Source organism: Brassica rapa, chromosome A03 (genome assembly GCF_000309985.2).
Source record: "Brassica rapa cultivar Chiifu-401-42 chromosome A03, CAAS_Brap_v3.01, whole genome shotgun sequence".
Taxonomy (NCBI): domain Eukaryota; kingdom Viridiplantae; phylum Streptophyta; class Magnoliopsida; order Brassicales; family Brassicaceae; genus Brassica; species Brassica rapa.
In genome coordinates this window covers 464,359-485,244 of record NC_024797.2, presented here as the reverse complement: position 1 = coordinate 485,244, position 20,886 = coordinate 464,359, and the positions used below count along the sequence as shown (strand labels likewise).

Sequence of the window (20,886 nt, the reverse complement as noted above, 5' to 3'; positions counted from 1 at the left end):
GCCCATTTTAATGACGAGTCCAGCTAGACGGCATGAAAACAAACAAATCTCTTGTCTCGCCTACTAATCTGACCTTTTATGTATGTATGTATGTGCTTACATACATTACACATCATCATCATAATAATAAAGTTTTATATCATCATCGACACATTAACTGCACACCGTCTATATATATTCTTCCTCCTCCTCTTTCTCCTTTCTCTTCAAAACAAAAATATTCTCTCGGATTTATAATTCCAGAGTATATTCAAAGGGAAATAAATCAAAACAGTGTGATTCTTCTATCTAGTATACGATGGGTAAGGTCAGTCAGAAGAAGGAAGAAACGGCGACGAAGCCTGAAGGAGAGAAGAAGCCAGTCAACGTCACAGTCATGAAGCTTGATATGCATTGCGAAGGTTGTGGCAAGAAAATCAAACGACTATTGAAACATTACAAAGGTATTATTATAATGATTAAACGTTCCTCTTCTCCACGAATAGCCTCAAGTTCATAACCCTAACGCGAGTTCTTTGATTCTTTGTTATGTAACTCAGGCGTTGAAGACGTGAAGATTGATTATAAAGACAACAAAATGACGGTGGTCGGGAACGTAGATGCAGAGGCAGTTCGGGATAAAGTCGCCGAGAGAATTAAGAGAAAGGTCGAAATCGTGTCTCCCAAGAAAGAGGCTCCTCCTCCTCCTCCTTCAGGCGGTGAAAAGAAGGTGTCGGATGAGAAACCCGCCCAGAAGAAGCCCGCCGATGAGAAACCCGCCGGAGACAAAAAAGAAGAGAAGAAGAAAGAAGAAGGAGCGAAGACAGCTCCTCCTCCTGCTCCACCAAAAGAGGTAATAGCACTATCTTTAAAAAAAAAAAATTAAAGAAGAAAACATATATAAAAGTCAGATAGGGAAAGTATATAATAAATTGAAGTTTCATACGTCAGTCCTTTTGCATGTGGTCTGTAACGTGTATGCACTTCAAAACTTTACCGTATATTTATATTTACACTCGTTCTTATCCAATTATTTCATTGGATGAATAGCTTTTCTAATAATATTTTTTAATAACTAAATTATTTCGCTAATCAGAATTTTAAAAACTAACCAAATATTGATCGTAATTTTATTTTGATGTGATGCAGAGTACGGTGGTTCTAAAGACTAAATTACATTGCGAAGGTTGTGAACACAAAATCAAAAGAATAGTCAACAAGATTAAGGGTGAGTTTATACGATCCTAATCAAATCCATTTTTGAAGCGTTCTTATTAGTCTCAAATATATTAATTGATACGGTTGGTGATGGAAGCAACAAAAGATTAAATATAACTACTTCTCTATTAGTGTTACAAAAAAAAAAAAAACTACTTCTCTATTTATTATTTTAGTCGAAAAAATCAAAGGGTTAGCTAGGAACTGGTTAGCCTAATCTAATCTATGAGCTTAATTATTGTATTAGTTATAAATTAGTTTATTAATGTTTGAATGTTTATTTTACAGGGGTTAATTCAGTTGCCATCGATAGCGCCAAAGACTTGGTGATACTGAAGGGGATCATTGACGTTAAACAACTCACTCCTTATCTCAACGAGAAGCTTAAACGCAACGTCGAAGTTGTTCCACCGAAAAAAGAGGAAGGAGCCACCGTGGCAGCAGCGGCGGCGGCTTCAGCTTCAGCTGGTAGCGAGAAGAAGGATAAAGATGCTGGTGAAAAGAAAGAGAGCAAAGATGTCGGAGAAAAGAAGGATGGTGGTGAAAAGAAAGAGAACAAAGATGTGGGGGAAAAGAAAGACGGTGGTGGTGACAAGAAGAAAGAAGTTTCCTCAGCCGGAGGCGGAGACGGTGGTGCTACGGTGGATGTGAAGAAATCGGAGTATGGCGGTTATGGCTATCCACCTCAGCCCATGTATTACTACCCACCAGGACAAATGTACGGTCAACACTACATGATGCAAGGTCAATCATCTCAATCGTACGTACAAGAACCGTATACTAACCAAGGATATGTACAAGAATCGTATACGAATCAAGGATACGGCCAAGGGTATGGACAAGAAGCACCACAACCGTATATGAACCATCAAGGATATGCAGATCCTTATGCTCATATGCGTGCTCCTCAGATGTTTAGCGATGAGAATCCAGAAGGGTGTTCTGTTATGTAAGTGGAAATGAAAGGGGAATAAATTGTAAATAACTAAGAAAGGTAGATATGGTAAAATTATATCTTAACCGGTGAAACTGGCCGGGGTATAACCGGTTTTTGAGAGAAATGGGTCTGGTTTACTCTACCGACTATACATATAAATATAGTTTCCTTCTACTATAATATTGAATCCTCTGTTTAATAACTTAGTTTGTGCTAATGTATGTAATGTTCAAGTGATCATAATGAAAGTATATGTTTGCTACTTCAAACTTTTTCTTTAAGATAAAGCATCTTTCACAGTTGTGATGAAAGTGAACGGTCCACCACGTTCCACATAAATAAAGAGGAAATGTTCATGAAAGTCTATTGTGAAAGATCATTACAACTATCACCGTCTCCAAGAGGACCAAGAGTCGCTCTAAATCGTTATATTTATATATATATTGATACAATGATATTATCAACTCGTATAAATTCGTAAGATGGAAGTCCAATATTTTGATAACACAACCGACAACACATTAAAAGACTCGTCGGAGGCGGTTACCGCATTTTAAATCATTCATCACAAGGAGGGAAGACACTACATACTGGCTGGTCTTTATTTCGATTAGGTTGATTTATAACGCAATGTTTATACATACTATATTAGACAAAATTGTTAGTAAAATACTGTATTTTATTTCGGTTGATAAGATCTTAAGCCTTTGGAATGTTCGGAAACGAAGGCTGTAAGAATTTATGAAAAGGGAGAAATACTTGGGGTTTTTTTTGTCAACAATACTTGATTAATCTTTCAAGTTTTGAAACCCTGTTTAAGAAAAAACTGAACATTTAGAATTCAACTTTAATTAATTTTGTATGTAGAATCATCTTTAGTGTTTCCAGAAGTTCCTACGTAGCTCTTCGCTTACCATAAAGGGTAATACTGCTATGGTTAATACAATAAAAGACATTCAACTTGCATTCAAAGATTACATATAAGAAAGAAAAACGCATGTAGTTAAAAATATATGAGTATATGTTTGTATTAATTGGGAACAATATTTGGCTCACTGGTTTAATAAGGCCAAAAAGAAGAGACGATGGGGACGTTATTTATGGATGTTAGGTAGGAAAGAAGTTATGAGGTTGAATCTAGCTAATAAGACTAGATCACATTGCTAGATGTTTTAATATAGTAGTAGTATAGTGTCAGGAGAATTGTGGAAGAGTTAAAACTGTCTTCATCAGACATGATCATCAAACGGCCAGAATTGCCAAGGGACAAATAACTATTAGCATTCTCCGATAGATACATTTATATACAGAGATTGATGTGGTTACTAAATCATACAGTATGCTATACAATCTTCCAATGAAAATGATGAACGCGGTTGATATAACAACCAGACACACAAATTAAAAAGATCCAATAGTCATAAACTACTCTAAAATTGTAAAATCATGAAAATTTACTTGATTTGGATTCTTTCAAAGAAAAATATGCTAGGAGGAGGAGTCCATAAATATTGAAAACATACATATTTTCAGAATAAGGTAATATTAAGAATATGGTCTAAAAAAACATTCACCAACGTTTTACAAAACAAAAATCATAATTTCTTGTCTTATAACTAGATTAGGTGTAAAGCATATAACACTGTGTGGAAGATTTACATAATATTATAATATTTAGATATATATAGCATATTTCATTGTTTCTATTTTATATTTTCATGTTTGTCTATTGCAAAAACACTCGTTCGAGATAGTCTAGAATCTTCCAGCATTGCATGACCAGAAAATGATAAAGAGGTTATAAATTATAATGAGGTAGGAACGAATGAAATGACATCGGTCCCTTCATGAATAGAATTGTTGGTTCCTTTCACTCTCATTCAAAGTTAGAGGGGGCAGATTAAGCTAATAGCCATGCCTTACTTATTATTTCCCTAAAATACAATTATATATATTTCTTCAGTTTGGGAGTATCATAGACCAAACACCGACTATTGATGTAAATTTTCTTTAGTTTATGATATGATTATACATATACAACTTAATTAACCATGCAAAATATACGTATGACAAAACCCACGTAGTTTATAAAAGCCTATTTTAAGGTTATGTGAGTGAGTAGTTATTTAGATGGACCGACGCATGATCACGTTTACGTGTGTGTTCCACTGTTTCTAAAAAATGTATTTTATAAACGCAATGCCGATAATGCTTTTAAGATGAAAAATTTCATGCTATTTCATATGTCAGTAGAAATTTTCTGTGTTTTTGAATCCTGCAAATTACTAAATTATTAAAATTAATTTTATTTTTTGGCAGCCAGTTTTTATTAAACTGCGAAAATTGGTTTTAGATTGCACAGGTTTAATTTAGTTTATACATATGTTATCAGAATTTCTTAAATTATAATATAAAATGTTGTTTTCTTGTCGCTGACCCACATAGCAAATCGCGAAAAGACAAATAAGTAAAATGAGAAGGTATGCATATGAGAATATTTGAATATATATACAGTGTTTGTTTGCAAAATACATAAGAAATCATAAAAAAAACTAGCTCCGTAATCTAATTTGTTTGGACGGACAAACATTTTTTCAGAATATCATATAATACAGATATGTTTTCACCATCTAAACCTCTATCTAATATAGATGAAATTAAATGTACTATTGAATTTATTGCATGCATGATTAATGTTCCAAATTTTGATTTGAGAACACACTAATCTCAAATAGTTCTATCTAAAGGTTCAGTGTGAGCTCCACCATAAGATAACATATGAACACAAATTGTTTACTGAACTTCTTCCAAAAATTTGCTGATGCGGAAACTTAACCCAACACTTAATTATTATTGCAATAACATATGAACTCATGATTGCAATTTAATAAAGAAGATCCTTCAGCGACATTATAAGAGCATGCGCAACGGTGTGTTTTAGGGAGTCCTTAGCGCTAGATTATAGGGTAATCACATTAAAAATAAATGAAAAAAGGCAAATAAGCGAAGGATCAGTCCGTGTAGAAGGAACTTAAGGACTTAATCCTTAGGGCAGCTGGCACGCTTTGATTGGGTCGAGTTGTGTTTGTGTGTCGTGGTCACGAAAAAAAAAATCATTCGACACAAACGTAGAAAAAAAAACTCTCGAAGAAACAGAAGGCGATTTTCGATCCATCTCGTTCCATCTTCTTCCCTCGCGTTCCAAGATAAATCGAGAGGAATCTGTAGATTTATGGTATTAGATTAGGTTCCTTGTAGTTTTCCTGTAAATTTAGGGTTCGTTTTGCTTTTTTAAATCGAATTGGGGATTTTCGTTTCAAGTTAGGGTTTCAAATGATTTGGGTTTTCAATCGATTTGTAGAGGTTTTGGTTAGTAGTTACGGTTCCGAAACTGAAATAGGTTTGATTAACGATTTGCTTATCTGCTTTTAACCATTGATCCATCTGGTTCTGTCTGTCTGATTTCAAACGATGAATGCTTATCTGCTTCGTCTGCTTTTCTGCTTTGACTCAAGGTTTTATTTTCTTGTGAAACTTAAAACACGATCCTTTGTGTGTTTACACGATCCCCCTCATCTATGCTTTGATAAATTTCTGTTTGGTTAGTCGTCTGATGATGAATGCTCTGTGGTAGTTGTTGTTTCACTTTTGTTGTTCTATTTTGTGCTTACATATTTAAAAATTTCAGGTTAAGCAAACATGGGCCAAGACTATAGCTACACCCAGCCTTCCTCATCAGACGAGTATGACTTGACCTCACTGCTTGAAGCTGAAGCGGCTTTGTACGCCGAAGAAGCTGAGAGTAGCTACAACATTGGTGAGCCTGTTCAGTGCCCACCTCAGCCGTTTCAGTACTTATGTGGGGGACATACAAATGCGGAGGAGATGCGTGCCTTTGAGACACAACTTAGTCTTCTCAAGGATCAAGTTCGTGCGAGTGACCAGAAGCTGGCTACGCTCGAGAAGACCCTGTGTGATGAGTTATGCAAGAAGACATCATGGGTTACAATTCTTGGAGTATCTCTTCTGCTGAGCCTTTTACTTTTAATAGCGGTGATAATTCTTGGAGGTTAGTTTCAATCCTTGTTTTTTAAAAATTTTGTCCTGTGGATTTTTAAAATTTTTTTTGATGTTTTCCAGGAACAGCTTCGAAGGATAGTAGAAGACTATCTAACGTGGAGACTGTCTTTAAGGTTAGAAACATTTAAACTGAAGCTATTTCTCTGTTTTTTGCTTCTCTGAAAAAAACAAAACATTTATATTGAAACTCTTTATCTTAAATGCTTACCTTCCTTATTCAGATTTGATATGATATTAAACGTTATCACACTCGTACTTGTTTACTTTCTGTGTTACTAGTAGAGGACTTATTAGATTTGATTGGTGATAAATGCTAGTTTAGAGCTTTCTATCTGCCTAACTACTTAGTTTTGTTGGTGATAAATGCTAGTTTAGAGCTTTCTTTCTTCTAGCTGGCTTATTTAAGGGCTGTGTTGCTAATAGAGTAACACAGACAATTAGATAAAATGAATAACAGCAGTGGTTTCCGAAACCTACTGTTTAGTCAATGTCCCATTGAACTTGATTCACATGAACAAGTTTGGTTCGGTAGCCAACCACCTGAGCCTGTTGGGTCCAGTAGCGAAGCTCCTGTTGGCGAGTCTGGTGAGCCGGTTGTCGAGCCTGCTACCAAAGAGAGGAGGAAATGGAACCAGCAAGAGGATTTAATACTGATAGGTGCTTGGCTCAACACCAGTAAAGATGCAGTTAAAAACACTGAGCAGAAAGCTGGTGCATTCTGGAAGAGGATCATCGAACTTCTTGATCGTTTATTAGCTAAAAAAGTGCCATTAACTGAGATGGAAACATCACTTAAGCTGAAGTTAATGTCTGAAATGTTATGATGTTTTTCTCTTTAGGTAGATACTTCTCTGTAGGTTGCTTTAAGTCACATGTCTTTTTGTTGATTTGCTAAGTCACTCACGGGTCTTTTATGTTTCAGGTTCCGCAGTAAAAGAGGAAGCAAGTCACGGGTGCCTTTGGAGTGGTGAAAGTCTTTTCTTCTGTAGCTCATGTGAAGCAAGTCACGGGAAGTCCTTTTTCTGCTATAAGTTTGTGTCTCGGTTTCTATCTTGCCATCACTTCTTCCTTCCTTTTTTTTCCCGATTCCAATCTGGTCGAGAAGAAGTTGTTTTAGTTTATTGTTGTTGTAACATTTAGCTACTACTCCAAGTTGTAAGTTTGGCTACAACTCTATCTTGCCATCAGTACTATTTTTAATCAGGTAACTTAATCCCTTGTGTTGTCATTAGTTATATAATTATATGCATAATCATTGTTGATGAAGGTCTCTGTTATATAATTATATGCATAATCATTGTAACCTGTTAAAAGAAATGATCATCACGCCTCATGAGTTCACTACAACCAAACATACTAAAATATTAAGAAAAGATCATCACGTTCATCTTCTTCTATATAAAGAAATGATCATCACGTTCATCTATATAAAGAAAAGATCATCACGTTCATCTTTTTGTTTTTACTATAATGGAGAGTTAAAAACTTTTGTTAAAAAACTTTAATATTATCATTATCTCAAAAGTACATGGAGAGTTAAAAACTTTTGTTATTATTATCTGACCTTTTAATATTTTGTAGATAATTTTAGATAATTCAATAAAAATGTGAGAAAATTTTCTAGATAATTATTGGACGAAATTATTGTCTAGATAATTTTAGATAATTCAATTTTTAATTATTTTCTAGATATGTCATCATCTTCATCCGATGAAGTCGATGAAAGATTGGACGAAATTTGTGAAGAATACGTAGAAGAAATATACAACGACATTGTGGAGGCCCAAACCATACCGCAAAGGACACGTGCATATGTAGAACGACACCGCGAAGGAGGACAAGACCAATTATGGAATGATTACTTCAGCGAAAATTCGACTTTCTCGACTCAATTATTCAGACGCCGTTTCCGCATGAATAAGGAATTATTCTTGCGTCTTGTTCATGGCCTAGAAGCGTCCTTTCCATTCTTTCAGCAAAGAAGAGATGCAACCGGCAGGTGGAGTCTTACTGCACTACAAAAATGTACTGCAGCTATTCGTCTGCTCGCTTATGGTACCGCGGCCGACACCGTTGACGAATATCTGCGACTTGGTGAGACCACTGCACTTTCGTGTTTACATAATTTTACTGACGGAATAATACTGTTATTCGGAGAAGAGTATCTACGACGACCCACACCGGAGGATCTTCAACGACTACTCGATATTGGAGAGAAACGAGGGTTTCCTGGGATGGTCGGGAGCATTGACTGTATGCACTGGGAGTGGAAAAATTGCCCAACCGCTTGGAAAGGACAATACGCCCGTGGATCAGGAAAACCGACAATTGTATTAGAGGCTGTAGCATCCCAAGATCTTTGGATATGGCACGCCTTTTTTGGTCCTCCAGGTACCTTAAACGATATTAATGTCCTCGATCGGTCTCCTGTTTTTGATGATATTTTACAAGGTCGAGCTCCGAGGGTAAAGTACGTGGTCAACGGACACACGTATAAGTTGGGGTACTACCTCACAGACGGTATATATCCAAAATGGTCAACATTTATCCAATCTATTACCCTTCCTCAAACTCCTCAACAAGAGTTATTTGCTAAAGTTCAAGAAGCAACCCGGAAAGATGTGGAGCGGGCTTTTGGAGTACTTCAATCTCGATTTGCAATTGTGAGAAATCCGGTCAAAACATTGAACAAAGACAAGATAGGGAAGATTATGCGAGCATGTATCATACTTCACAATATGATAGTCGAAGATGAACGGGATGGATACTCTCGTATTGATATATCTGAATTTGAAGAAGGAGACGTCCCCAGATGTTCAGAAGTGGAAACCGAGTGGCCAACAAATCTGAATAATATCTTTCCCACTCGAAATGATCTTCGTGATAGGCAAACACATGAACGGTTGAAAACTGATTTAATTCAAAATATTTGGAATAAATTTGGTGAAGAAGATTAGAAATTATTCTATCTTTATGTAAAATTAATGTTCTTTTCTTTAATTGTTGTCTTTTTATGTTTAATTAATGTATTTTATGTTTAATTATGGAATTTTATGTTTAATTATGGAATTTTTTGTTTATTTATTATATTTAGTCATCCAATATATATAAATTATATTTCACAACAAATTTTTTTTTTTTTTTTTAAGGATCCCAACTTCGGACTCACCATTGTACAGCTATTTTTCACAAGAGTCCTTAACAATTAAAAAAAAAAAAAAAAAAAAAAAAAAAAGATTAATCTAATCCTAAGGACTCCACAATGGGTATCACCATTGTGGGTGCTCTAAGAGTAGTATTCTATTCTCTACTGTTCTCCAAATTCAGATCCGGTGTTTTCAGTTTATTGACGGGATCATTCTTTATTATTATTATATAATTTTTATTGCTTAAAAATAAACAATATATAGTGAAGGTTACATCGATATTATGTATTAAGTTGTATTTTCAAAGGAAGACATTATGAAATTTTGTCAGAAGCTCGTGAGTTTAAGTATACATGAACAATTAACTACGACATTGTTCACTTTAGAGAACTGCAAACTAGTATCCCAAGCTAATTAAGAAGCTGAATCAGGTATTATACCAAACACACTTAACAGAACTAGTAAACATTTTTTTTTGTAACACAACTAGTAAACATCTATACTCTGTAAAGTCAAAGAATATTGGCTTGCAGAACTCATGATTAGAAGTTAACTCACATATCAAACCAAATTGAACGATACTAGTTCATTTTGTTGATCTCGGACCTCTGCTTTACAAGACATTTTCTCACGATATATAGTATGGAATAAAGGATTTTTCCAAATTTAAAAGGACAAACAAGTACTTAAATGTGAAAGTCAGTAAATCTTGTTTCTTCAAAATAGATCTGGCAAATTTATAGTGATCCGCAAACGAAATTTAAATGTTAGAAAGCAAACAAGAAGAAGAGAAACCACCTTTTTTTCTTAACATTTAGGGCATCTGCATCAATGAACCTTTAAGGGAGTCATAATTTTAACTTTTTTTTTTTTTTTTTTCGTTTGATTTTTTCTAAAAAAAAAAAATAAAAAAAATAATAATCGGACCAATCGCGGGCCGCCACGTGGCGTGGGGCCCGCGTTACAGGGGTGAACTCGTATCAGTGGAGAGAGCTCACACGAGCTGGGTTCATAATTTGTGGATTATTATAATAGTTTTTTTTTTTGGAATTGTGTGAACTTTATACTTAACCCCTTAACCCCTTGATGCGGGTGCTCTTATGCCCAAAAAAAAGAGAGAAAGAGATGTCAACAACAACACAACGATAAAAAAGGTTTAAAACGACAGCGTACTTTGGAAATACCAATGAATAGGCAATGTAATGTAGTTCCAAGCTCTTTGGCATGCATTTTCAAATACTATTATATTTTTGTTTTGTTATTCAAAAAATGGTTCCGACGGTCCAGTTTATTTGCGTAACCTTCGCGTATACTTATTCTAACGTTAACGTCTCTGTTTTAGTCAATCTTAGTGGTATTCATTAATATGGAGGAATCAAAACAAAAGTTCGTAACCACAAGTTCACGAGTACAAGACGAAGATAAGAGTTTATAAATGAAAAGAAAAATCAACAAATGATGGGGATTTTGTCTCTTTGTTATTCATTTTTATGAGTTTTGTGTTTGTATTTGAGTAATGCTGATATTGGTGGTAACCTAAAGAGGAATAATCTTTTTAGGTTATTAGAATGGAAACTAATTAGTTGAACCTAATCATCAAAAAGCACCGAATAAAAACAATTTGAAAATTTTGTTTTCTTTGTAAAGGTATAAGAATGGAAACTATTTAGTTAAACCTAATCATAAAAAAAAACTGATGATGATATGTTGTAGTATTAATTGATGTCTCTCTCGGTCGATGATATTTCATTTGATACATAATTTCTAATTTTATTCAATTTTTTTAAGAGAATTTCAGTGAATAATTTTTTTGAAACTCTCAAAAGTCAAAGGTACCTTTCACTACTCCTAGGCTCGGGCATTCGGGGTCCCAATCGGGTTTCGGTTTTATCCAATCGGGTTTCGGTTTTTCGGGTTTATCAAAATCAGCCCCATTCGGATTATATGAAAGTTCGGTTCGGGACCGGTTCGGGTTCTATCGGGTTCGGGTCGGGGTTAGTAAATCTTCAAAGAACCGGTACAACCCAATATATTTTCGGGTTCGGGTCCCAATCGGTTTTTCGGTTTAAAAGTACTTGATTTTTACCTATTTTATAACCAAAACATGACTAAAATCGGTTCTTTAGTTTTAAAATATCTGATTTGTACCTATTTTGTAACCAAAACTTAAGTAAAATCGATTCAAAAATAAGGAACATAAAAGAAAACTAAATAAATAAAAACATAAAACGAAAACCAAGTTCTCATGAAATGAGAAACATTGTTTAACGAAAACAAAATCAAAATCTAAATACTTCAAGATTCAACGGCCATCTTTATCCATCAACCTTCATGTAATAGAACCAACAACCTTCATGTAATAGATAAGTATTTTAGATGTTCAATATTTCTTAGTGTATTTTGGATACATATTAGGAATTGAGATCATGTTTGGTACAAGATCTTTTCGAGGTTTTGAATGTTTCGGGTTCTATCGGATATCCATTTAGATTCGGGTTCGGTTCGGATAATACTCATAACCCGAAATACCACAAAACAAGACCCATTCGGTATTTACGTCGGGTTCGGATCGGTTCGGATTCATTTTTATCGGATCGGATTCGGTTCGGTTTTTCGGGTTCGGTTTATTTGCCCAGCCCTAACTACTCCTCTCATGATCCTTATAAGCCCATTAATATTATAAAGCCCATTAGTTATGTAAAACTCATAATATAATTAGATGAGAAAAGCCCAATAATAACTTGATGCATGTCCAGTCCCTTCCTCATCGCTGGCGTTGAAGGTCTCTCCGGCTCTAGCGACTATGGCGTCTCTGCAGCCACCGTGGACTAGAGTTTCTAAACCATCTCTCTGATGTACATAGTTTCAAGATTCTGGAGCTTAAATGATCAGAGATCCATGCTAGGACCAGCTATTGGTAGCTCAATTTCGCGATTTTGATCACGCAAATTAAGGTTGAAGTAGTTAGGATTTGTCAAGAGTTAGCGACGAGCTTAGAGATTATGTTTGATCATCAATTCAATACGAAGAAGCTTCATCAAAAGTTTCAGACGCACATAGAAAGATCGAAACTTTCAAAAAGGTTATGACAATGGAGGAAGGAACTGAGTTATTATTTATTACCGACGGTTATTACATAAGTTTGCGTTTCTGCATATTTGCAGTACAAAGATTCAGAACAAAGTCTCGGTCTTGCTCGCAACATTTGGTGGCTTCACTGGTTGAGAATAGAGGAAACTGTTAGTAGTTTCTGCTGGAGGAGCTCCACGTGAAGTCTGGAACAGACCCTCAGCTTTGCGTGCAGTATTTGGTGTCTTCACAGGTACACCATGGAGCAAACGTTTAGTTGTCGGAGGATCTTCATGTGCAGTCTGGAACATACCCTTGGTTTTGCTTTGAGTATTTGGTGGCTTCACAGGCACAACATGAAGCAAACGCTTAGTGGTTTCTCCCGGCGGAGCTCCATGTGGATTATCTGAGATCCCTGGAAAAGGTCCGGACCAGTACAGACCCTTGATTTTGCACGGAAGGCTAGTCTTGGTTGCTGCATGATGGGCACTAGCGAAGAGGAGGAGACTAAATGATATCACGAGAGCTAAAGAGAATTTTGCCATTGCTAGCGAGTTTGGAAACTGTGATATTTTGTTGATATGGGTTCAGGGTTTATATAGACTGTAAAAAACCTCATCTTCTGTTGAAAAAGGAATAGTAGTTGAAGTTTCACAGTCTCGGATAACAAGAATCACAGCTACTGTTCAAAGTTTAAACACAAAAACAGGCCAACTCATTAAAAACTTGTGGTTAAAGAAGCGTGTCACTGTCTCTAGTTACTTTCTATTTTACACTGGCTACGCTATTATTTGTTAGAGTAGTTGGTGTGTAGATTATGCAGACTTTGGAAAGAAGCTCTAAACCTTTATTTCATTCTGAATCCTGCAGAGAAGCCTTATCTTCTGTTCAAAAAGGAATAGTAGTTGAGGTTTCACAGTCTTGGATGATAAGAATCACAGCTACTGTTCACACACAAACACATGCCATATCCCTAAAGACTTGTGGCTAAAGATTAGTGTGCTGTTCAAAGTTAAACACAAACACAGGCTAAATCTCCAATATGTGTTAATCTATGCCCAGTTCAGCCCATTCATTTTAGTAAGCCCATTAGTCTCAGAATAAAAAGCCCAAACCAAAACGACACCGTTTTAGCACTCTTCAACAGTATATTTTTCATTTGCTTTAGTACAGTGTCTTCTTCTCCCCCATCTTTTAATCTCATCGCCGTCGTTAGGGTTTTTATCCTCGGAGCCTAAACCATGGCGTCTCTCGCCAAATTCCACTACTCTGACCAACCATTCCACCTCAAGCTCAACAACGGTCAGAGAAGCTTTCAACCAAAACCTACTTCATACCGAATCCTCCAGAAGCCTCCTCCCTCTCGCGCCATTAGAGCTTCTTCTTCTTCACCTAAACCCTCTTTCCTCAAATCAACCTGCGTTACTCTCACCACAGCCGCCGCTCTCTTCTCCGCCTCCCTACACCTCTCCGCCAAACCCGCCGCCGCAACCCCCATCGCACCTCCTCCACCGTCATCCACAGAATCAATCGAATCGGACCAAGAATCATCCCTCGAGAAGCACCTCGCCACCAACCCAAACGACTCGGAAGCTCTCCAATCCCTAATGAAAATCAAACTCCAATCCAAAAACCTCGACCAAGCGTTAGAGATTCTCAACCGCCTGATCTCTCTCGATCCCGAGGAGCAGGAGTGGCGGATCCTGAAAGCTCAGGTGCAAACCTACGGCGGCGATTTCGACTCCGCCACGAAAGGATTCGAGGAGATTCTCGCCAAGGATCCGCTCCGCGTCGAGGCTTACCACGGCCTCGTGATGGCCTACTCCGAATCGGAATCAAAACTCTCGGAGCTCGAGGGGAGAATCGGCGAAGCGATCGAGAGGTGCAAGAGGGAGGACAAGAAGAAGGATTTTCGCGATTTTATGCTTTTGATTGCGCAGATTAGGGTTATGGAAGGGAACCCGAGCGAGGCGCTAAGGGTTTATGAGGAGCTCGTGAAGGATGAGCCGAGGGACTTTAGGCCGTATCTGTGTCAGGGTTTGATTTATACGTTGTTGAAGAAGAAGGACGAGGCGGAGAAGCAGTTTGAGCAGTTTAGGAGGTTGGTTCCTGAGAATCATCCGTATAAAGAGTATTTTGATTCTAATATGCTCAATACCAACAAACTTTTCGCTAAGAGTTAAGGTGAGGAGAGGCTTTGAGATTTTGAGTTTTGTTGTTGGATGATTTAGTTATATGTTTGGTTTGTAGTTTGTACTTTGTTCTCTCAAAATTGTCATCATCGAGTTGAAAGACTTGCATCTTTTGCTGTGGGATGATTCGAAGTATATACTTCTTCACACATGGTCTTTACAACGTAAAAGATGATAACGTAGAAGAAAACAGAACTAAAGCCATAAACAAGATAGCAACAACTTAAAGCCCATGATACAAAAAGTCAGTGATCATGATTTTAGTATTACATTGTCAATAAAAAGTCTGTGATCATGATTCTGTTAAAATGGACACTGTGTTTGTCATATGTCCATTCAATGTAGCACCAATTCAGGAAGAGAAACACAATTGCAAATGATGTAAAAAGAAAAGAAAGTTCGGCATAAGGACATACTTTTTTTCCGTTCATAAATTCAGAGTAAACCATCAAAGAGATGATTAAGAGCTAGAAGTAATAAAAAAAAAATGACCACAGTGGGAGTCGAACCCACGACCTTTTGATCCGAAGTCAAACGCGCTAATCCACTGCGCTATGCGGTCTGGTTTATAAATAACAATGTCTTAATTTATATGAAGTCTAGTCTATTAACTTATGGAGTGTGTGCGGCGTCTTCATGTTTGGCGTGCATAATCGTGGCACCATACTGTCCATGTAAAAATGGGCTAATAGGATAGGATGGCTCGCGGACGCAGTCAGAGAGTTACGGTAATAGAAATAGTATGGTATCACTTGTGTTAAAAAGATTGTAGTCTACAAATTTTCTTGGTTATAATCATCAAGACTATGTCAAACTATACACAAAATATAATCGAGAATATGTCAAAGTCAAAATAAAACAACAAAAACTTCAAAACTTTGATTGCTATATATAACCACCATTATTCATTACTTGATATCCAAACAACTTGCCGACAAAATATAAACAAAGAACAAGGCAACTAGTAGCCAGATATGACGAGATCACCCTTTTTCGCCGCTGTCATCTCGCTACTCCTCGCTACTCTCGCGGTGGCGGAGATCAAGTCCATCACCATCTCCGATGATTCCCGGCCACTGATTCTCTTGCAGACATTCGGGTTTACTCAGACCGGTCATGTAACCATCTCCGTATTGTATTCTTCGAGTCAGGACTCGTCAAGGACAGGCTTCTACCTTGTAGAACAAGAATCGGTTCTACAAGTAGACATCGAGCTCCAGCAAAACTCTAGCTTCTGCGTCCTCGACTCACACTACGTCCACCATTTCGATCAATCATATAAAGTAACGTCCCCGGGATTGTACTCTCTCTTCTTTGCGAACTGCGTACCGGGAACTAAGGTCTCGATGAAGTTCAAAACAGAGATGTATAATCTAAACCCAAACGGGTCAAAAAATTACTTACCTCCCGGGTCAACCCAACTACCCGGTTTGTTTTTGGTCTTCTCCCTCTGCCACTTTACTTTATTTGGTCTCTGGGTCTATTTATGCTACAACAAGAAGCAACGGATTCACTTTTTGATAGCGGCTTTGCTTCTAATAAAAGCCATCAGTCTAGTTTGTGCCGCTGAGGTTAAACACTACGTGAAAACCACAGGCACGCCTCGCGGCTGGAACATTCCTTTCTACGTTTTCCAGTTCGTTGGAAACGTTTTGCTCTTCATGGTGATTGTTCTAGTCGGAACAGGATGGTCGATCTTGAAACCGAAGCTACAAGAAAAGGACAAAAAGTTGATGATGATGGTGATCCCGTTTGAAGTTATATCCACCATTGCTTCGGTTGTGATTGGAGAAAGTGGACCATATGTCCAAAACTGGTTAATTTGGACCTACATCTACTTGTTTGCTGAGGTATCTTGCTGGGTCGCCATGAGATTGGTAATAGTTTGGTGGATGTGTTCTTTAAGAAAGACATCGAGGAAAACAGTCAAGAACTTAGGCACCTCACCATTTTTTGGGAAATTCTACAATTTGGTTTTTGTGTATCTGCTTTTCACAAGGGTTGCAATTGGTGTGTTTATGTTGAATGAGACTGCTGGTTATAAGTATCAGTGGGAGAGCAATGTAGCTGGGGAGATTGCAAGTCTTGCGTTTTATGCATTGATGTGTTATTATATGTTCAGGCCAATAGAAAGGAATGGATTTTCTGATGTTGAAGATGAAAAAGAAGAAGAAGAATTGCTACAGATCTTTGACCTAGAGGAAGATCAAGTTTGAGCTATGAAGCAATTTTAAACTACTGTTTTAGTTTTTTATATACTTGTAATAAGGAACTTAGATGTGTGTCTTGTACAGTACCTTAAGGCTTGCTTGTTAGTATGATGTATTTGTGTTTGTGTATTATCTGATGAAAATATATGCATGTTCGTGTTTTCTTTTGTGTGCTGATAATACGAACACTCTGGAAAACAATGTATTTTCCTTCGTTTCCAGACATGTTAGAAGATTTTGACATTTAAATTAAATCATTAATCCGTCGTTTTTTTCGTTCTTTAAAATTCTGAAGTATATCAAAAAAACATTTACTCATACATGAAAGATCATCTATATTACTACTATATATACTACGAAATCTCTATACAAAACAAAATAAAAAGAATATAAAAGAGGAAGGAAGAAACCAAACGAGAGATCTTAAAAAGCAAAGAGAAAAAAAAAATTCAAATATTAATTAAAAAAGTTTAAGGTATTGAATTTAACTAATTTGGATCAACAACATCTACGGTCGCAGCACAAGACAGTAACCTTCGAAAGAACCTGAACATAACAGAACAAGCTTGTTCTCTCTTCGTCCTTCTAACTCTCCTCTTATCACGAAGGCGGCGCGGTTTTGCCTTCTCAACGATGACGTCACTTTCATCCTTATTCCGTCTCCTGAAAGACACCGTTTCCTTAACCCTCCCTAGACAAGACGTCCGCGTCGCGGGCGGCAAGCTAGTATCCTCGTCTTCCCGAGAGAACGTGTAGCTCCGGAGATACATCTGGCGGCAAGATATGCTATCCACTACACGTGCCGCAGGTACGCCGCCTCCACGTCGAACGGAGCGGACGAACTCGGCGTCCGACTCAGGCCACTTATAGAGGTTCACGTAGGTGGTGCGAACCAGCACACGAGTGTCACGTGCATCGTCGATGCAGCTAGAGATGCATACTGAGTTCATGTGCCTCTAGTGATGAACTGATGATATTGCTTTTTTTTTCTTCTTCCGGTGATTCTGTATTGTGTATTAGTGTATCAGTGCATGTGTAATACACAAGAGTGTTTTTCTTCTTTAAGTGAGAAACGTGGAGGAATAAGTGAAGCTTCAATATAAAGAAAATGTTGAAAGAGGATGATTAGGGAGGGGATATTATTTAACTTTGATAGAAGAGATGTGAAAAATAATACATCTGACAATTAGTAGTGGGGGTGGCAATGAATGTCTTTTTGTTTGTTTTATAATAACAGAGTAATTAGGTGGGTTGTTATGATTTGGTGTGATTGAAATGTACAATGGCTGTATTTACCTGCTAAAAAATGATAAAGCTATTGGCACAAGTGAAATGGTAAGAGTAAAATAATGACTACAACGATTACACAATATTTTTAAACTTTTAATTATGTACATATTTTCATCTTTTTTTTACGTGTATGTTTTTTCTTAGTTGTTCTAAACATTTTGAATTGAAATCATACAAAGTGATATTACGAATGATTCGTCAAGCTCTGATGATATAAAATCAAACATTTTTAGACTTTAAAGCATGATTAATAGGAAGTATTTAGGATAAAATTTTTAACAAAATATAATAAACCGTTTCTTAACTTTTAAATAAAAAATTAAGAATCGGATCTTAAGTACATACATAGTTTATTACTGGCCTCATTAGCCTTTCAGAACTATTTAATGGGCCATTTGAAATCAACTTAAGAAAATATTCATTTTCCCTTATTTTTCTGAATTAAAATCTAATAAGACACGTATGACTTAATGCTTTTATCTTTGTCCGAAAAAGGAAAATATATAAATACGTAACCTTGAATCTGCACCGTTGATTTTGCATAAGCGAATAGTGACCGTCAGATTGTTTCCTCTCTTTAATGTCCAGAGAGAAGGAAGATGCGGATTAGCTCTCTCAGTTTTGATAAAAAGAAAGAAAGGCGAAAGTCAAAAGCGCGGGCGACCTCTCTCGGATCTGAAGGTAAATGCATTCTGTTCGATTGCTTCTCCTCAATCTTCTAGATCGATCGACGGTTGTGATGGTTGCTTGTCTCTCGTCTCTGTGAATTGTTAATTTCGAATTTGGGTATAATAAAGGTTATAACTTTTGATGTCAGATTCACAAAGTTGAACAATTCATAGATTCGTAAATTCAATTGGACTTCTTGTCACTATGATTCAATCATACAAGAACTTTGTCTCATGATTTAACTAAGCGATTGATTGTTTTTGTTTTTGGTATGTAATAGATTAAAAGATGCCTCGTTATGAAGATCGTCACGGAAGCACAAGACTCTATGTTGGCCACTTGTCCTCCCGAACTCGGACTCGTGATGTTGAACGTCTCTTTAGCAAATATGGAAGGTGAGCTTGATAAAACATTTTACTTTTGTCTTTATTTCGTTTTTATGCTTTTATCTCAAACATTATCTAATCTATGAAGCTACTGATAGTGTTGCGTAAGCCTTGTTTTACTATGTACAATGTGGAACAAAGCTAGCATTTTTCGGATACTGCATATTTATTAACCATTCAGTCTTCTTCCCGCTTGTGTTATGGGTTTACAACCAAACCTTTCCAAGATCATATACAATAATAGGTGTAGAATTATATTAATATAAGTAATGTTGTTGAAGGTTTTCTTGGCTATTTGCCTGACTTTGGAGGTTGTTATGGTGAGAGAGAGAGAGAGAGGGTGGATATTCTTTGATGCTGTTTAATGGGGGACTTTTTGGCGCTTCTCTCTGTTTTTGTTTGTGTGTTGAATTTGGTGAAAACTGGCAACAAAATCTCTGGTGTTTTGTTCCGACTGTGATGGTGACTGATGAAGTAGTCAAAATAATGATGATGCCTGGCCTTACACTGTTTCTGCCAAAACAATTTCCGCAGAGTACGAGATGTTGATATGAAGCGTGACTTTGCCTTTGTCGTAAGTAGTTCCTTCAAAGGCTAGTTAGTTACAATGTATAATGATAACGACCATGATTGTTGTCTCTTTTGTTTTGGTCTTCTCTGTTCCTCACTTTTTGGTAACAGGATTTTAGCGATCCCCGAGATGCTGATGATGCAAGATACCGCTTAGATGGAAAGGACGTTGATGGAAGCCGCATCGTTGTTGAATTTGCTAAAGGGGTAAATACACTTTAATTCATATGAGTTGTTTATGTTTATTATGGAACAAGTTTTTTAAAAAGTTTGTCTGTCATATAGACACCGCGTGGTTCTGGTTCTGGTTCTGGCTATGGTTCTCGTGAGATATCTTCAAGCAGAGGAGGACCTCCTCCTCCAGGAAGCGGACGCTGCTTCAACTGTGGTCTTGATGGACACTGGGCTAGAGATTGCACTGCTGGTGACTGGAAGAACAAATGTTATCGATGTGGCGATAGAGGTCACATTGAGAGGAACTGCAAGAACAGTCCCAAGAAGCTCAAGCGGGACCAAAGTTACTCCAGATCACCAGTTAGGTCTCCATCTCCTCCTCGTCGTAGTAGAAGAAACCGCAGCAGAAGCAGGAGCCCAAGCTACAGGTTCATTTTTTTCTCATCAGATTTAACTTCACTATTAGCTCTCTTGATTCACTTTTGTTTCTTTGTCTCAATCTGGTTAATAGTCGCTCAAGATCCCCGGTTAGGACTGAAAAGGCTCGGACTCCTGAACCAGCTGCGAGGAGCAGGAGCCCTGAACCAACGGTTGTTAACTCTCCTCCACTCAAGGATAGAAACCATAGCCTAAGTCCTAATGAAAAGAGCCCAGTGCCTGAGAAGAACGGTCAAAGCCCGAAAGATCAAGAGAACGGCAATGGACAAGACCACAGTCCTAGAGACGAACCTAGTCCCTGAGACGTGTTCACAATGAGTGAAGAAACTCTTCAAAACAATTTTATGAACTTGCATTTCTTATAAGACTTGTTATGAATTTATTGTTGTTTTGTGTTTGGAGACTTCACATTCTATGACTTCCTCTGTTCTTTTCTCCCCTTAAAAAAATTTATTACATTTCATGTATTACTATTACATCTTCACAAATTAGTTCTAAAAAATCATGTACAGACCAACCGGCTCAAGG

General features: G+C 37.1%; 6 protein-coding genes and 1 non-coding gene across 11 annotated transcripts; 5 read left to right on the top strand and 2 right to left on the bottom strand.

The window, feature by feature from the left end:
- The first annotated feature begins 178 nt into the window (after positions 1–178).
- Positions 179–2,403, top strand: LOC103855514 (heavy metal-associated isoprenylated plant protein 6). The gene is made up of 4 exons (XM_009132506.3): positions 179–443; positions 540–832; positions 1,129–1,207; positions 1,486–2,403. Exons 1-4 carry the CDS (start codon positions 299–301, stop codon positions 2,148–2,150), a joined length of 1,182 nt encoding a protein of 393 aa, XP_009130754.1. The 5' UTR covers positions 179–298; the 3' UTR covers positions 2,151–2,403.
- A 637-nt stretch (positions 2,404–3,040) lies between these two features.
- On the top strand, positions 3,041–10,108 carry LOC103855513 (putative nuclease HARBI1). Of its 4 annotated transcripts, XM_033289163.1 has the most exons (5): positions 3,041–5,369; positions 5,823–6,203; positions 6,275–6,327; positions 7,137–7,418; positions 7,904–10,108. In XM_033289163.1, exon 5 carries the CDS (start codon positions 7,906–7,908, stop codon positions 9,169–9,171), a length of 1,266 nt encoding a protein of 421 aa, XP_033145054.1. In that variant the 5' UTR covers positions 3,041–5,369; positions 5,823–6,203; positions 6,275–6,327; positions 7,137–7,418; positions 7,904–7,905; the 3' UTR covers positions 9,172–10,108. The 4 variants fall into 4 exon arrangements, with proteins under 4 accessions (XP_033145054.1, XP_033145053.1, XP_033145056.1 ...); XM_033289162.1 differs by having other exon boundaries at positions 3,042–6,203; XM_033289165.1 differs by lacking the exon at positions 7,904–10,108 and having other exon boundaries at positions 3,064–5,369; positions 7,137–7,480.
- Positions 10,109–13,586: 3,478 nt separating this feature from the next.
- Positions 13,587–14,768, top strand: LOC103855512 (protein SLOW GREEN 1, chloroplastic). Its single transcript, XM_009132503.3, has one exon. It carries the CDS (start codon positions 13,671–13,673, stop codon positions 14,610–14,612), a length of 942 nt encoding a protein of 313 aa, XP_009130751.1. The 5' UTR covers positions 13,587–13,670; the 3' UTR covers positions 14,613–14,768.
- Positions 14,769–15,007: 239 nt separating this feature from the next.
- Positions 15,008–16,992, top strand: LOC103855511 (protein CANDIDATE G-PROTEIN COUPLED RECEPTOR 6-like). The gene has a single exon (XM_009132502.3). It carries the CDS (start codon positions 15,596–15,598, stop codon positions 16,835–16,837), a length of 1,242 nt encoding a protein of 413 aa, XP_009130750.1. The 5' UTR covers positions 15,008–15,595; the 3' UTR covers positions 16,838–16,992.
- On the bottom strand, positions 15,110–15,183 carry TRNAR-UCG. The gene has a single exon. It is a non-coding gene; the product is annotated as a tRNA-Arg (tRNA).
- Positions 16,993–17,126: 134 nt separating the features above from the next.
- LOC103855510 lies at positions 17,127–18,346 on the bottom strand. Its single transcript, XM_009132501.3, has one exon. The coding sequence runs from the start codon at positions 17,779–17,781 to the stop codon at positions 17,320–17,322; it is 462 nt and encodes a 153-aa protein (XP_009130749.1). The 5' UTR covers positions 17,782–18,346; the 3' UTR covers positions 17,127–17,319.
- Positions 18,347–18,555: 209 nt separating this feature from the next.
- LOC103855509 (serine/arginine-rich splicing factor RS2Z33) lies at positions 18,556–20,828 on the top strand. Of its 2 annotated transcripts, none has more exons than XM_009132497.3 (6): positions 18,556–18,802; positions 19,071–19,185; positions 19,711–19,750; positions 19,858–19,953; positions 20,032–20,348; positions 20,432–20,828. In XM_009132497.3, exons 2-6 carry the CDS (start codon positions 19,079–19,081, stop codon positions 20,658–20,660), a joined length of 789 nt encoding a protein of 262 aa, XP_009130745.1. In that variant the 5' UTR covers positions 18,556–18,802; positions 19,071–19,078; the 3' UTR covers positions 20,661–20,828. The 2 variants fall into 2 exon arrangements, with proteins under 2 accessions (XP_009130745.1, XP_009130747.1); XM_009132499.3 differs by having other exon boundaries at positions 18,689–18,802; positions 19,458–19,750.
- Positions 20,829–20,886: the final 58 nt, after the last annotated feature.